The sequence below is a fragment of the Astyanax mexicanus genome, chromosome 18 (genome assembly GCF_023375975.1).
Source record: "Astyanax mexicanus isolate ESR-SI-001 chromosome 18, AstMex3_surface, whole genome shotgun sequence".
Lineage (NCBI taxonomy): Eukaryota > Metazoa > Chordata > Actinopteri > Characiformes > Acestrorhamphidae > Astyanax > Astyanax mexicanus.
This window is the reverse complement of record NC_064425.1, coordinates 2,238,765-2,256,002: the sequence shown is the minus strand read 5'-3', so window position 1 is coordinate 2,256,002 and position 17,238 is coordinate 2,238,765. Positions and strand designations below refer to the sequence as shown.

At 39.3% G+C, this 17,238-nt stretch overlaps 1 protein-coding gene across 6 annotated transcripts in view; it reads left to right on the top strand.

Moving 5' to 3' along the window:
• arhgef12a (Rho guanine nucleotide exchange factor (GEF) 12a) overlaps positions 1–13,593 on the top strand; it is a 90,095-nt gene extending 76,502 nt beyond the window's left edge. For 4 of the 6 annotated variants that reach the window (XM_022675190.2, XM_022675180.2, XM_022675171.2 and 1 more), the window contains 7 exons: positions 5,523–5,600; positions 6,426–6,499; positions 6,597–6,782; positions 8,172–8,372; positions 9,525–9,748; positions 11,540–11,615; positions 11,762–13,593. In XM_022675190.2, the coding sequence (XP_022530911.2) occupies positions 5,523–5,600; positions 6,426–6,499; positions 6,597–6,782; positions 8,172–8,372; positions 9,525–9,748; positions 11,540–11,615; positions 11,762–11,772 (850 nt within the window). In that variant the 3' untranslated portion in view covers positions 11,773–13,593. The remainder of the gene's footprint in view (positions 1–5,522; positions 5,601–6,425; positions 6,500–6,596; positions 6,783–8,171; positions 8,373–9,524; positions 9,749–11,539; positions 11,616–11,761) is intronic. The other 2 variants (XM_022675186.2, XM_022675183.2) reach the window with 1 other exon arrangement.
• The last annotated feature ends 3,645 nt before the right edge of the window (positions 13,594–17,238 follow it).

Genomic DNA, 17,238 nt, shown 5'->3' with positions numbered 1-17,238 from the left:
CTGAACATGGAATTGAGTGCAAGGAACCCCCAAAATGTGTAAACTGTAATGGAGACCATAGTGCGGCTGCCAAATATTGTCCTGTATGGAACAAAGAGAAAGAAATCCAGAAAATAAAGCACAGCAACAAGATTCCGTACTTCGAAGCCAGGAGACTTGTAGAACAAACTCTGAACTTTCGTCCTGGGAAGTCCTACGCAGCAGCAGTAAAGGTCACATCAAATGTGGACACACAAACTGATTTAACATGGGTTTGTGGTGCAAAACCCTGTCCAATTTTAAGTGCACAAGAAACGGTTACCCACAAACAGAAAACGACTTCTGGCCACAAAGCTATGGAATCAGAAACCAATAGTAAATCGAGGAAGAGTTCAGGCTCTCAAACTAAACCAACTCTTCAACACAACAAACCAAAAGATACACCAAACGAAGTAGAAATGCAAGACCCGAAACCGAGACGCCACAGAAGCTCATCACCCAGAGGTAAACCAAAGGACCAATTGCATGTTCTACCCACATGATAGCTGACATTAATATCGTACAGTGGAATTGCAGAGGTTTCAAGGCAAATTTTCCGGAACTCCAACAATTGGCGGCAATATTGAATCCCATAGCCTTCTGTCTCCAGGAGACACAAATGGACGCACAAAATATTGCAACCTGCAAAAAGTATATTCTGTATCTATCACCTGGTCCGTCCACTTATCGGCCAACAGGTGGGACAGCAATACTGATCCGGGACAATGTTCTCCACAGTAGAATTATGATAAACTCTGTCATTCAAGCTACAGCTATTCGAGTGACCCTGCATAAACCAATAACCTTGTGCTCGATGTATCTACCCCCAGTGATCCATGTACAACAGCAAGACTTGGACGCATTATTAAATCAACTCCCTTCTCCTGTCATCCTCATGGGAGATTTTAATGGACACAACACGTTATGGGGAAGTACGAAGACGGACAACAGAGGCAGTATGATTGAAGACCTTATGAATGCAAGAAGTTTATGTCTTTTAAACAATGGGGACAATACTTATCTGCACCCCGGACATGGAACTTACTCTGCTATAGACCTCACGATCTGTTCCCCGGACCTCTTCCTTGACACGACTTGGCAAGTTTGGGATGATCAATGTGGAAGTGACCACTACCCACTAAGGATCAGTTTTACTACCGAAACAAGACTACTAAAACCTTCAAAGTGGCAACTCAAAAGGGCCGATTGGCAAGCCTTTCGTACTTCCTGTGAAGCACAGTACCAGATTCTTAACCTAAACGACAAACCTTCAATTGAATGGTTCACAAACTCCCTCATAGACATAGCTGAACAAACAATACCCAAATCCACAACAAAAAATACGAAACATTTTAATCCATGGTTTAATGAAGACTGCAAAGCTGCTATTCGTAATAGGAAAAAAGCAATCAAATATTTCAACAAACACCCCACTATGGACAACTTCATCAAAATAAAAATCAGCAGAGCTCAAGCTCGCAGAACAATAAGGGCGGCCAAAAGGTTCACGTGGGAAAACTTTGTTTCAAAACTGCAGATGAACTCTCCCTCGACGAAGGTCTGGAACATGATCAACTGCATGAAGAACAAAAACAGATCTCCACAAATTCAACATCTACAATGCAAAGGAACTATAATAACAAAAGAAAAGGAAATAGCGGACGAACTTGCAAGATCTTTCGAGAACAACTCTTCCATAGAAACTTGCCTCCCTGAATTTCGGAAAATCTACTTACAACAACTTAGAAGCCCACTCTCTTTTAACTCAGACAATCATGAGCCATACAACTGTCTCTTCTTATTGGAAGAACTACAACTTGCCATTAGTACGGCACACGATACGGCCGTAGGACCAGACCAAATACACTATCAGTTCCTAAAGCACCTTCCGGACAGCACTTGCCAAACACTATTACATATAATCAATGAAATTTGGACAACGGGCAATATACCAACCAGTTGGAAGGAAGCAACTATCATCCCTATTCCAAAGCCGGGAAAGGATCACACAGATCCAAACAACTACCGACCTATAGCGCTTACGAGCTGCCTATGTAAGACCATGGAAAGAATGATAAATCGACGACTTGTGTGGGTGCTGGAACGACATGGATTGCTCAGCAGTTTTCAGAATGGTTTCAGACGTGGCCGAAGTACGATAGACCATCTAGTAAGAATTGAAGCATTCATCAGGAATGGATTTCTGAATAAACAGCACACTGTAGCAGTGTTTTTTGACCTTGAAAAGGCATATGACACCACATGGAAACAAGGCATCCTGGCTGATATGAAGAAAATGGGCCTCAAAGGACGGCTACCCACGTTTATTGCAAACTTCCTGACTGGCAGACGTTTCAAAGTTAAAATAAAAGACACGTACTCTGAAACCCATACTCAGGAACTGGGTGTACCACAGGGTAGCATATTATCTGTAACCTTGTTCAACATCAAAATCAATCAAGTAACTGAAGTACTGGACACTGACATCATGTGCTCACTTTATGTTGATGATTTGTGTATATGCTACAAAGGAAAATACATGCCAGCTATCGAACGGAAACTTCAAATCGCAATAAACAACATATTGCGGTGGACTGCCCAAAATGGGTTCAAGATCTCCAAATCTAAAACAACATGCAACCATTTTTGCCAACTACGATCACTTCACCCAGATCCCGTCTTGTATCTGGATGGAGTAGCCATTAAACTGGAGAAAGAGACAAAATTTCTGGGGATATTCCTAGATCAAAAACTCTCCTTTAAACACCACATCCAGTACTTAAGAAACAAATGTCATAAAACACTGAATATAATAAGAGTGCTAGCCAATACTAGATGGGGAGCAAACTTCCACCTACTCCGGCACCTTTTCAGAGCTCTAATACAGTCCAGACTGGACTATGGCAGTATTATATATGGTGCAACCAGAACGTCATACCTTCGTCCGTTAAATACAATTCAACATCAAGGCCTGAGACTGGCCTTAGGTGCATACAGAACATCTCCCATAGACAGCTTATATGTGGAAGCAAATGAACCACCGCTTCGTCTAAGACGACAAACAATGGCCCTGAACTATGCTGTTAAACTCTATGGAAATAGATCAAACCCTGCCTACAAAGCTACGTTCAGGAATCGCTTCGAAAATAAATATGAGGCCAAACCAACACAGATCCGACCCCTAGGACTTCGAATCAAATCGGACCTGGAAGCCCTGGAGCTTCCCATGGATTTGATGAATCGGACTTGCCAGCCCATAGCCCCCTGGGAGTATACAACACCAAACATAATATTGAAACTGGCAGAAAAACGAAAGCAAAACACCCACCCGAATGACTACTACCAGTTATTCCTTGAAACCAGAGGGTGTTACCTACGTCATATGACAGTCTACACAGATGGCTCCAAAACTGAAACAAGAGTCATATCAGCAGTCACATGCGCAAACTACCAGCACAGTATACAGCTACCAAACTCCAGTTCCATATTCTCCGCAGAAGCATATGCGCTATTATTGGCCTTGGAATACATCCAAACAAGCAACCGGAAAAAATTTATCATTTTTACAGACTCCAAATCCTGCCTTAAAGCCTTGGAACACCCTGACACAGTCCATCCCATTGTTACAGAAATACTGAGAAAGGACAAAGTACTACGAGATCAAGACTTTGACGTAGTCTACTGCTGGATCCCAAGCCATATTGGAATCCCAGGAAATGAAAGAGCAGATCGACTTGCCAGAACATCCACTGCAGTCAGAATCAGCACACGACCCATCCCTCCCAGAGACAGCTATCCACAGATCTTCGCGTATTTCAAAAACAAATGGCAGACTGAATGGGACAGTAAAACCTTTAACAAACTGCATGACATAGAGGACAAAGTCGGACGAACCTATACTAGAATGGACAGTCGTCTACATCAAACCATACTTACAAAATGTAGAATCGGTCACTCAAAGTTGACGCACCAACATCTACTGACTGGAGAAGATGCTCCAACCTGTCACCTCTGTAAAGACAGACTTACCTTGAAACACATTTTAATGGACTGCAAACCACTGCACTCAGATAGACTGAGGTTTTTTACTGAACGTGAGATGCCAAATGTGCTTACAGCCGCAGCACCTGGAAAAATTATGAAATTTTTTAATTTTTTAAATATAACTCAACTTTTATAATTAATTTTATATAAAATAATGCACAGTTTGAAGATTTGACTTAAATACCGCCGTTAAAATGACCCTAGTGTGTCGGCACGGCGTTAAGAACCTATCTATCTATCTATCTATCTTTAAAAAGTATATTAACTTAAAAATGACTTTTAGTATTCTTTACCTAAATTTAACATACTTTTAATGCTCTTAAGTATACTTCCTTTTCACAAGGTCTGTCTCTCTGTTAATATTTTGATCTGTCTTTTTCTTACTCATTCTAACTTTCTTGCTGTTTTGAGCTCTACCTCTCTCTCATTCTGTCTCTTGTTCTCTTACTGTCTCACTACCTGTCTTCATTATTTCTAAATGCATACAGCCATCGTACACACACAGGTTTGAAATGCAAAGCCAATAATAATAATGTAATGGAAAGTTTTTTAAAGGAAGAATAAGAAAAAGGCATAATCATAGTATTTTTAATATTGTGCCCTTTTTAAAACTAAAGCCTATTTGATAGATATAAAAGAAGACTAGCCTGAAGCCACACACACTTCTCACACTGTAGCTGACAGCAGAAAAGCTCTTTGGGCTCCTCTGAGGGACTGAGACAGGAAAAGCGAGAGAGATATAAAGAGACCGAGCGAGAGAAAGTGAGACCGAACAAGAGTGAGAGAGAATAAGCGAGAAAGCGAGAGAGAGTAAGAGAAAGAGAGAGCGAACGTAAGAAAGAGAAAGAGACAGCGAGAGAGAGAGAGAGCAAAAATAAGAGAGTGAAAGCGAGTGACCGAGAAAGAGGTGAGTGAGCAACAGAGAGAAAAGGAGAGAGCATGTGAGAGAGAGAGAGAGAGAGAGAGAAAAAGAAGGAGCAAGCATGAGAGAAAGAGAGAGGAAGTGAGTGAGAGAGCGAGTGAGAGAGAAAAGGAGAGAGAGAAAGAGCGAGTGAGAGGAAGGGAGAGACAGCGGATGAGAGAGAGAGCAAGAACCAGAGAGTGAGAGCAAGTGACCGAGAGAGAAGTGAGTGAGCAACCGAGAGAAAAGGAGAGAGCATGCGAGAGAGAGAAAGAGAAAATATCCCTCAGCAGGTGGTGAGGAGCACTTAATCTGGTTTCACAGCAATAAACTCTTTTTCCATGATGTTTTAAATCTTTTTCATGATTTAAACTATTTATGCAAATCTATAGCAAGGGCCCGAAGGAAGCTTGCAGGCATTTTCTCAGCTGACCACTGGTTTAAATAACTTCCTTTAAAACTTCTCTTTTTCTTTCCTTGATATTCAGGTTACATAACAGCATCTCTTCACCTGTATCGAGCATACTTACCTCTTCTTCTGCTTCCCTCTTTTCTTTAGGTGGCAGAGGCAGATCACTCAGCGAGCAGAAGCTATGAAGGCCAAACCCCACAGTGTTATCCCCCTGCCTCAGTCCAGGTACGTCTCCAGTGGTGTGCAGTGAGGCCCTTCTAACCCTTCAGAGAAGGGGTGACAATAGGTGCATGTAAATCATGACATAGTATTTAATCAGGAAATATATATTATAGTTATTGTAAACTGTAAGCATATATTTTATAAATTAATTGAAATAAAAAACAGCAACTAATTCAAAGCATTAGTCTGTGTTGTTCAGTTGCTACAGGACTCTTATCTGACTGACAGCTGTTCTAACCAATCAGAACTGCTTTTAAAAATGGCTTCTGCCCCCGCCGCGTGACTGCGTGACCCTTCTGCTGATATTTTGAAGTGTGTAGTAATGAGTCTATTATAGCAAAGTCATAGGACAATCTAACCAATCAGATTCATGATTTTCACTCTGGGGGTGCGGCCATGGCTGTCTTCTCAGTGTTCTGAAAAATTAACTAACTATCATGGAATTGCGGCTGCAAATGAGACAGATATTGTGTCACATCATATTAAAAAGCCTTTTTAAAGGCTGTCCTTCAATGTGAAACTAATTCACAATAATAATAGGACGTCTGACTGGTGAGTTTTTGTGTGTACTTAATGTTTTGGCTGACCTGGCATCTTGTAGGAATACAAATGAGTGATCTTTGTTGGCCGGCTGCACTTGTAGGAAAATTAAACATTGGTTTTGTAGTTTGTATTTGTATTTGTGGGCTGTTAATGTGCATTAAGCTCATATAACTAAGTCAAGACAGAAAATATGAAGTTATAATATTCATGTAGGTTGGTGGGGGGAGAAGAGTCGGGGTGTTGCTCAGACATTTAACCTTATTTTCTGTGTGTTTTTGTTTAAAGTGGAGAAAGAGAAAGCCTGGAATCCGTCAGTAAACTCAGTAAAGGCCCAGAGCGGGTGTCTGCTGGCAGCTCAGGTAACTGCAACCTTTCCTGTATCTGTGTTGATGGTGCCGAGCCCGGCTTCTCTCAGCCCGGTCACCGAGCCTCCGGCCCTGTGCTCTGTGTTCTCAGATAAAGGCCGCGGCAGATCGTCTGCTGCCCTCCACAGCTGCGGCCCCGCCTCGAACCCTGAGGAAGAAGAGCAGGGTCAGGACAGCGGCCGCGACGAAAGCTCTTATCTGGATCCAGAGCTTCTAGACGGACGAGATGTGTACTCTCTATCCTCTTCCTGTAGAGCAGAGGAGGCACTGAAAACCTGTGAGTACTGAATTTTAAAATTTTCAATTTTTAAAACATCAGTGCAAACATGGACAATAAAACCAAAGTTGATGTGATGTACAGGGGTTGGACAATGAAACTGAAACACCTGTCATCATTTTAGTGTGGGATTTTAGGTTTCATGGCTAAATTGGAGCAGCCTGGTGGTCAATCTTCATTAATTGCACATTGCACCAGTAAGAGCTGTAAGAGTGTGAAGGTTCAATTAGCAGGGTAAGAGCACAGTTCTGCTCTAAATATTACAATGCACACAACATTATGGGAGACATACCAGAGTTCAAAAGAGGACAAATTGTTGGTGCACGTCTTGCTGGAGCATCTGTGACCAAGACAGCAAGTCTTTGTGATGCATCAAGAGCCACGGTATCCAGGGTAATGTCAGCATACCACCAAGAAGAACCAACCACATCCAACAGGATTAACTGTGGACGCTGTAAGAGGTAGCTGTCTGAAAGGGATGTTCGGGCGCTAACCTGGATTGTATCCAAAAAACTAATCAAATCACAACAGAATTCAATGTGCACCTCAACTCTCCTGTTTCCACCAGAACTGTCCGTCACCACAATCAATTATTGTGCTCTAAAACCAGGTGTTTCAGTTTCATTGTCCAACACTTGTGGTAGGTCTAAAATGAATCTGCAAAAATGTTGATATACAAACTTAGAAATCTTATAAAATGTGAGATCCTGAGAGCTCCATTGTGTAAACTGGGCTAAATTACTCTTAGCTGATATTAAAGTTAACTCTAAGCTGATATATTTGTAGCTCAAAATAGATTTTATCCATCGATAAACGGAGACACAAAGATTTGTAGACCAATTTTCCATGACTTTTTCAAAACTTTCTGGGTATTTTGTATTTTTCCAAAAATTATCCAGGCCTCGAAATTGCTATTTTCGTCGTGAAAATTTGCATTAAAGGCATGGAAAAGTCATGACAAAATCCTGGAAATATATTTTTTCAATGGAGTGGCTTTACTGCTCCTTAATACCTGATTGGTAAAATTCATACATAAGGAGCACCGGATTATAAGGAGCTCTGATGATTTTTGTTAGAATGAAAGGATTTTAAGTGCAGCTTATAGTGCATAAAATACAATAGCATAAAAAGATGTGCACATATCCTCCCCCCCCCACACACACACATTTTATAAATAATGCAAAATACTGCACCATGTGCACAACAAAATGCTGTTGAGACAATGCATGCACAGCTCCGGAGGGATCTAGAACCAAGCGTCAGCCTCAGACCTGAGTTTCAGAGTGCTCGAGGGAAGCATGAGAACAGCAAAGAGCTTTGTAGGGGCTTGTTTTGATGATGTTAGCATCCTTTTTGTGATTTAATGTGTTTTATGATCTGTTCTTTCAGTGGCCGCCCTTAAGCAGGTGCTGTTGACCCAGCTGATGGCGCAGGACGACGGGGAGAGGCTTGGGAGGTCTCCTGGGGGACGTCTCCTCAGGACCACGTCTCTGCGCACACCGGTGGAGCACAGCTCCGGCCGCTCAGCCTGCAGGACGCAGGATGCTGCTTCAGGAGACACCGGCTTCTATGAGGGTTCTGAAGACTATGGTAAACGCCTGCTGCTGAAACATCCAGTATTTTAACCCTTTAAACTCTAGACTTCAGGTTTTGGTGTGTTTTTTTTTATTCTTTGTTTTTTTCATTTCCTCTCTTTCAGGTCTTATAACACAGTAATTATATCAGACAGACACATGCCCTGATCTCTTTTACTCCAGAAGACATACGGCTGCTCAAAAATATCATCATTTAAAATGTAAAAGGAAGCAGAATTGTTATATTTTCCTGGAACTGATCATGTTTTAGTCAAAATTTTACCAAGCGACTGTTTTTTTTTTTTTTTTTTTTTACTTATTTTTGAACGTATAGACTTTAAATATATTCACACCTAAAATCTAATCTTTTCAAAAATGGTTAGACTAGAGTGTTTATAAGTAGAAAGCATAAGAATATTGATGATTTGAGTTCATTACATGGTTTATTAATTATTACTTTGACAAAATACATGGAGAAACAGCATCAGGCGGATTTATTTTACTTATATTCTTGATAATCAATAATCACACCTCTAGGATACATGTAGATACTAAAAACCTGACACTCAGAGCAGCCTATGCCTTTCAGTATTTTCAGTATTTTGATCAGGACACACAAAGAAAACTATACACAAAAATGTAAACTTTTTTTTTTTGTCTAAATAAATAAAAATTTAGTTTAGTGCAAAATAACTGCTTAGTAAAAACGTGCGAGTAAAATAAAAATAAAAAAACTATATAAAGTAGTGCACACACCATACCTTTAGTGCTTTAGTTTGAGTAAAGCAGGTAGTTTCACACATTTTTTTCCGTGGACACTTTTGAGTCTTTATTTACTGATATTATTTGGTTTGAAACATCATATAAATATGTTTAAAGCACTAAAGGTAAATAATATTGGTTGGGGAAGGAGATTTTTCACTTTTTTAGGTGTTTTTCTCAATGGGTTTCTTATAGAAGTAAAATCACATGAACACATTTGTGTCACAAACAATAAAAAAAGAAATTGGCCCACGATTACCTGCTGTGTTAACCTGAACATTTAAAAACATTTTAGCTGATTAACCACAACGACTAATTTGCCCAGCAGTTGGTTCAATCAACAGTTGCTTCAGGCAGTTTATGTTTGTGTGCTTATATCTGTCTGTCTGTCTGTGTGTCTGTAAAGCAGCAGGTTATCTGGTGCTGGAGGGCTACAGCGGGTCGAGGGAGAGCAGTACTGATGATGATGTTCATGTTGGAGGAATGGAGCTCGGTTTGTCTCAGAGCTGCGCTGCAGATTCAGGAATCAGCCTCCGGTTCTCCTCGGCCTCTGTGGAGAGCACCTGTCGCCTCAGTCGGCAGGTTCTAACACACCTGCGTTCCCTGCAGGCCAACCTTAACCACCTCAAGGTGGGTCCTCGTTAATACATAAATACATATATACATACAGCTCTGGGAAAAAATAAGAGAGCACTTAAAAATGATGAGTTTCTTTGATTTTACCAAATTAAAAACCTCTGGAATATAATCAAGAGGAAGATGGATGATCACAAACCATCAAACCACCAAACTGAACTGCTTGAATTTTTACACCAGGAGTAAAGCAGCATAAAGTTATCCAAAAGCAGTGTGTAAGACTGGTGGAGGAGGAGAACATGATGCCAAGATGCATGAAATAAAAACTGTGATTAAAAACCAACCAGGGTTATTCCACCAAATATTGATTTCTCTTAAAACTTTATTAATATGAACTTGTTTTCTTTGCATTATTTGAGTTCTGAAAGCTCTGCATCTTTTTCTGCAAATAAAAGCTGAACTATTTGAATTTTTGCACCAGGATTGGCCTAAAATTAACCCTTTCAGACCCTGCATCCATTACAATAGACATCATGTATTCACTTTTTTATTTTTTATTTTTTTTTTTTTTATGTTTTGTTGCACACATCACTATTTGAGAGCTGTAGTCCATCAGAATAGACCATGAACCAGCCAATAAAAAGTTTGCAAGCTAATAAAACAGTAGATTAGCACCTCCTACTGCACTGAAAAAAATAAAATGATAAAAAAGGGCTTATATTTCCCAATTTTATGTTATTTAGAACCCTTCTTATAAATATAAAATAAAATAAAATCTTAAACAGGCATCCAATGCAATGGACATGGTTTTAGTTGATTGGATTTCATTTTTATATAGATGTTATATTAAACTCCAGCATGGCATGCATTTTTTATTTTTCTTTGCTATTTTGGCTAATTGGCACCTGATTAATGTAAAAAAAACACAGAATTATCTTTTTACATGATATAGTTACTGAGACAAATTATTTCCACATATGAGGACTTTAGTTTTATATTTTTAATATAACACAATGAAGTCACAATTAGTAATAATGTTCAAAACATTTATTATTTTGTTTCTGAAAACAGCATTTTTTTTTTTTACCTGAGTGCAAAACTAACTAAAATTGGGAGCAACAATTGTGCCTTTTTGAACAAAATGGCTCATTTGAAGAGCTGCTTCAACACAAAGACCAACATAACAAAGTAAAAAACATTATAAACATTTACTGAATTTACTGTTCTTTAAAATTTCTGAACAAAATTAAACTAAACTATAACTATTAATATAAAATAAAATGTTAAACAGGCATCCAATGCAATGGATGTTATATTCAATACTTTCGTTTATTGGATTTTATTTTTTATATATATTATAGATTTTATAGTTGTGTATTTTTGTTCGTGTTTGTGCATTACAGACAAAAAACAGCATTCGTATAATTTTCACTCAATGAAACATAATGCAGGTCTGAAAGGGTTAACCAAAAGCAGTGTGTAAGACTGGTGGAGGAGAACATGATGCCAAGATGCATGATGAAAACTGTGATCAAAATCTAAAAGGGTTATTTTACTAAATATTTTTTTATTTCTGAACTCTTAAAACTTTATGAATATGAACTCTGCATCTTTTTTGTTATTTCAGATATATTTTTTATATTTGGAATTTGGGAAAAATGTTGTCTGTAGTTAAATATATATAAAAATATATATATATTTTTTTTCCCCCAGAGCTGTACATGTGCACACACACACACACACGCACACAGCAACTCTGCAACAGCATAAGCTGAAGGAAAATGTGTGTGTGAGTGTGTGTGTATGTAAAGAGTGTTGACAAGGTGTTTAATTCGGTTGTTTCAGGAGGTGGAGAGCAGGTATTACAGCCTGTTACGGCAGCGGCAAGCAGGGTTATCAGGAGACGCCGGGGAGAGCAAAGGTAGTAAAAGTCCATTATGTTTAGCATGCAGTGATGATGTTGAGTGGTGGATGATGATAACAGTAGTTTTATGTGGTTTTATGTATAAAAAACACCTCATTTCCAATTTCTTTTACCTTTTTTTTTTGCTTTGTTCCCCCAACCAGATAAGAAATAGTGCTGTGGACACTGGTTTCTTGGCTCCAATCAAACCGAGGGCACTCCACTCCGCCTCCAGCCTGTCCTGCTAACCTCTCGGCGCCTCTGCCAGACGGAGGGAACGAGATTATGAATAGAGAGACTGTGATAAAGTGCGAGAAGAGAGCATTCATCATTTGCACCCCTCTGGACAACACTATCAGGGAAGATGGACAAGTCCTCTCTCGGCCTTTTCTCTATCCCTAAAGCCGCCTAGCATGTCTTTAGTTCAGCCTCCTCCTCCTCCTCCTTCAGCAGCAGCAGCAGACGAGCAGAGAGAGAAAGAGAGAGAGACAGAGAGAGAGAGAATGATGCTTAAATATACAAGTTTATTTCACAGTTTATAAATATATATATATAAATATAAATATGTATGTAAACACAAGAGAAACCAAGATGGAAAAGATGTTTTTTGTTTTTTAAATAATGCTGTAATAATTTGTTTGGTTTTTAAAATCCTGGATGTATTTATTGTATTTTTTCCCTATAAGTTGTTGCAAAGTTGCTTGCATGCTTGTTTTTTCTCCAGCCAAGCTCTTAAAGTCTCTCTAAATGTTTTTTGCACCTCCTCTCAGTAAAAACAAACAAAAAGAAAAGAAGTGAAATGGATTGAGCGCTTCAGGACTCCCATGTTTTTCAACAACCTACAGTGTGTTGCAAATCCACAGCCGCAGTACATACAGCTCTGGGAAAAAAATAAATTAATTAAGAGACCACTTCAGTTTCTCTGATTTTGCTATTTATAGGTTTATGTTTGAGTAAAATGAACATTGTTGTTTTATTCTATAAACTACAGACAACATTTCTCCCAAATTCCAAATAAAAATATAGTCGTTTATAGCATTTATTTGCAGGAAATTACAAAAATGAGAAATGGCTGAAATAGCAAAAAAGATGCTAAACTTTTAGATCTCAAATAATGCAAAGCAGGGTTTGTACGGCCATGAAATACCTGTAAAAGTAGAATAAAAAAAAAACAAATACACATTTCCAGGCCTTGATAAGTTTTGGACAAATAAAAATACTGGTAAAGTCATGGAAATTTGCAATTCACAAATGTGCGTTTCCATTTATTAACTGAGAAAAGCTATTTTGAGTTAATTCAGTTATATAGCCCTACAAAATCAAGCTCTCAGGATCTGACACACATTTTATTACTATTGAAGATTGTGTCAACAGTTTTTTCCATGTCTGCACTGATGTTTGAAAGATCGTATGGTCATGTACATTTGCCTTGAGAACATGGATAAGTCATGAAAAAGTCATGGAAATTTATTGGTTAAAAAATTTATAAAGTTTTAAGAGATATGTCATCAATATTTGGTGGAATAACCCTGGTTTTTAATCACAGTTTTTTTTCGTGCATCCTGGCATCATGTTCTCCTCCACCAGTCTTACACACTGCTTTTGGATAACTTTATGCTGCTTTACTCCTGGTGCAAAAATTCAAGCAGTTCAGTTTGGTGGTTTGATGGTTTGTGATCATCCATCTTCCTCTTGATTATATTCCAGAGGTTTTTAATTTGGTAAAATCAAAGAAACTCATCATTTTTAAGTGCTCTCTTATTTTTTCCAGAGCTGTAGAACTACACTGGACTCCTCTTTTCTCCTTCAGTTTTTTCTCTTCATCCACCACAAGAGGAAAGCTAGATCTCCAGCTGAGAAGATGAAGGGAAAGCATGGACCTCAAACACTTCCAATACGCAAAGAAGTTTAATGACTGCTGGACAAGCAGAATATACTGTATTACCATTGAGCTGGCTAATGATGCAAAATGTGGAAATAAAGATGCAGTGACTCACTTCTTTCTCATGTAATCAACAGTTGTATTAATATATGTACAGGGGTTGTACAGTGAAACTGAAACACCTGTCATCAGTTTAGTGTGAGATTTTAGGTTTCATGTCTAAATTGGAGCAGCCTGGTGTTCAATCTTCATTAATTGCACATTGCACCAGTAAGAGCAGAGTGTGAAGGTTCAATTATCAGGGTAAGAGCACAGTTCTGCTCTAAATATTACAATGCACACAACATTATGGGTGACATACCAGAGTTCAAAAGAGGACAAATTGTTGGTGCACGTCTTGCTGGAGCATCTGTGACCAAGACAGCAAGTCTTTGTGATGCATCAAGAGCCACGGTATCCAGGGTAATGTCAGCATACCACCAAGAAGGACCAACCACATCCAACAGGATTAACTGTGGACGCTGTAAGAGGAAGCTGTCTGAAAGGGATGTTCGGGTGCTAACCCGGATTGTATCCAAAAAACATAAAACCACGGCTGATCAAATCACGCAGAATTCAATGTGCACCTCAACTCTCCTGTTTCCACCAGAACTGTCCGTCACCACAATCAATTACTGTGCTCTAAAACCAGGTGTTTCAGTTTCATTCTCCAAACCCTGTATATATATTTATATATATATATATATTAGAATCTTATCTAGGCATTTGACAAAGTGTTTGTCGGATTTTTTAGGGTGCCACACTTGTCATCATCGAAAAAGCACACAAGCCTGTGCCCTATAAATGTCAACAAGCGCAGACCATAGGGAAATTTGCAGCCTGCTGTCCTAGTTTAGGGCAGTTTGTTTTGTCAGCATACTATATCTATATATACAGCTCTGGAAAATAAAAAACGTAGAGACCATTTAAAATAATAACATGATGAGTTTCTTTGATTTTACCAAATTGAAAACCTCTGGAATATAATCAAGAGGAAGATGGATGATCACAAACCATCAAACCAACTTTTGAACCAGGAGTAAAGCAGCATAGACTTATCCAAAAGCAGTGTGTAAGACTGGTGGAGGAGAACATGATGCCAAGATGCATAATGAAAACTGCGATTAAAAACTAAAAGGGTTATTCCACCAAATATTGATTTCTGACCTCTTAAAACTTTATGAATATAAACTTGTTTCAGCGATTTCTCGTTTTCTGCAAATAAATGCTCTAAATGAGAATATTTTTATTTGGAATTTGGGAGAAATGTTGTCTGTAGTTTATAGAATAAATCAACAATGTTCATTTTATTCAAACATAAACCTATAAATAGCAAAATCAGAAAAACTGATTCAGAAACTGAAGTGCTCTCTTAATTTTTCCTAGAGCTCTATATATTTTGTTTATTTATTTTAGGATTGTAATGAACACAAATCCACTTTCTATCATTTCTAGGCTCTGTGGAAGGCCACCAGGGGGCAGCCAGCTCCTGCTTTATTCCAATAGACTACTGATGTACCCTGAAGGCTGCAGTGACATCAATGATTTTAGTTCAGCTGGTTTCTCCCCCCAGCTCACCTTATCAGAAGCGTTCGCAGAAGCGTGTTCGGGAAATATGGTACAAGCTTTGTTTTCCCTGGGAGTTACCGTGATTCATTACTGCTGCGCCGTGCTTCCGGTCTTCAAAAGCGAAAACCTCCTTCAAAACCTTGTCACGAATTTCATATCAGTAATATTCTCTTTATGCTTCAGCCAGAGTTGTGTTGAGCAGTTTTAGAGAAGGCATTACTTCCTCTCTGCCTTGTACCGTATTTTACAGACTATAAGGTGCACCATCAATAAATGCCTATTTTCTGGTCTATTTTCATACACAAGGCACATTAAGCGACACTAGTAAGCGTTCTAGTGGAGAAGCTGGGGGGGTCAAACCATTTACTGTATTTTTCACACTATAAGGAGCACTTAAAATCCTTTAATTTTCTCAAAAATCATCAGAGCTCCTTATAATCCGGTGCTCCTTATGTATGAATTCTACCAGTCAGGTATTAAGGAGCAGTAAAGCCATTCTGAACACTGAAGTACAGAATTATACAGGAGATTCAGTTTAGTTCTACAGCAGTATTAGCATTAGCTGCTAAACGCGCTAAGTGCTAGCTTTTGGGCTGTTAAGAGGTGCATATTATCGGCCTGTACCCTGCTGCTAACCCCAGATAACATCGCCCTGGCTCATTGGAATATTAACAATAAGTTTCTCAGTGTTGCGGTCATAAGCCCTATCCGGATGAGAGTAGTTTCTCAGGGCGTTCTGGGGTCATTTTCTCTTTTATGGGGTTTTTTATCCTCTGTGATTTTATTCCTGTCTAGAACGATCATGTATGTGGTAATTTTAGTCCCGTCTGGACGCACATCTCTGAGTTTGGTCTCCTCGCGTTTAATAAAAAAGCTATTTGTCCACTGCCACACACCGTAATTACATTTTGGGTGTGCCACGGTTTCCACGGAGATCCACGTAAAAACACAACAGCGAGTGGAAATGGAGGAGCTTCTGAGCGTGATGTCATGTGACCGAGAAAAAAGCCTAAAAACTCACTGATCCTCCTGTTTTTTCAATTTCAGTCCGGATGCAGGAGTTTTATCCCTGAGTAGAAGGGTGAAATATTTAATTTTTCACAGACGTCCCCCTGAGAAACTAATCCCGTCCGTATAAATACTCTTCCTCATCTCTCTGATTCTCATTCTCTCTATTTTTATGTCAGAAAGGAAAGTTATAAAAGGAGCTAGATAATCGTTGAACCTTAGTGGCTCCCGTGACTCGAGTGCTTTGTGCTGCTTCTCTACAAGACATGTTGCAATTAAGTGTGGACAAGCAGGAAGGTAGGGGTGATAATGGATTGGTGCATCCTCTGCATGCACCCGTCAATTATCTAATTGGAGCTGGAAGGTGGGGAAAGCGCTCTCACTGCACCACCACTTCTCTTCTTCCTCCCGCAGGTCACCTAGACCTCGGCTTTGAGGTGATTGCTGCTAACGTATGTCATAATACAGGGGTTGGAGAATGAAACTGAAACACCTGGTTTTAGAGCACAATAATTGATTGTGGTGACGGACAGTTCTGGTGGAAACAGGAGAGTTGAGGTGCACATTGAATTCTGCGTGATTTGATCAGCCGTGGTTTTATGTTTTTTGGATACAATCCGGGTTAGCACCCGAACATCCCTTTCCGACAGCTTCCTCTTACAGCGTCCACAGTTAATCCCGTTGGATGTGGTTGGTCCTTCTTGGTGGTATGCTGACATTACCCTGGATACCGTGGCTCTTGATGCATCACAAAGACTTGCTGTCTTGGTCACAGATGCTCCAGCAAGACGTGCACCAACAATTTGTCCTCTTTTGAACTCTGGTATGTCTCCCATAATGTTGTGTGCATTGTAATATTTAGAGCAGAACTGTGCTCTTACTCTGCTAATTGAACCTTCACACTCTGCTCTTACTGGTGCAATGTGCAATTAATGAAGATTGAACACCAGGCTGCTCCAATTTAGCCATGAAACCTAAAATCCCACACTAAAATGATGACAGGTGTTTCAGTTTCATTGTCCAACCCCTGTAAATACACACACAAACACACACTCGCTAACTCAGACAGATTTGCTTCTTGCTTCTAAAAAAAATCAGCTTTTAATGGTAGCTGTTTCAGATTGACTGTATAAGCTGGTCTTT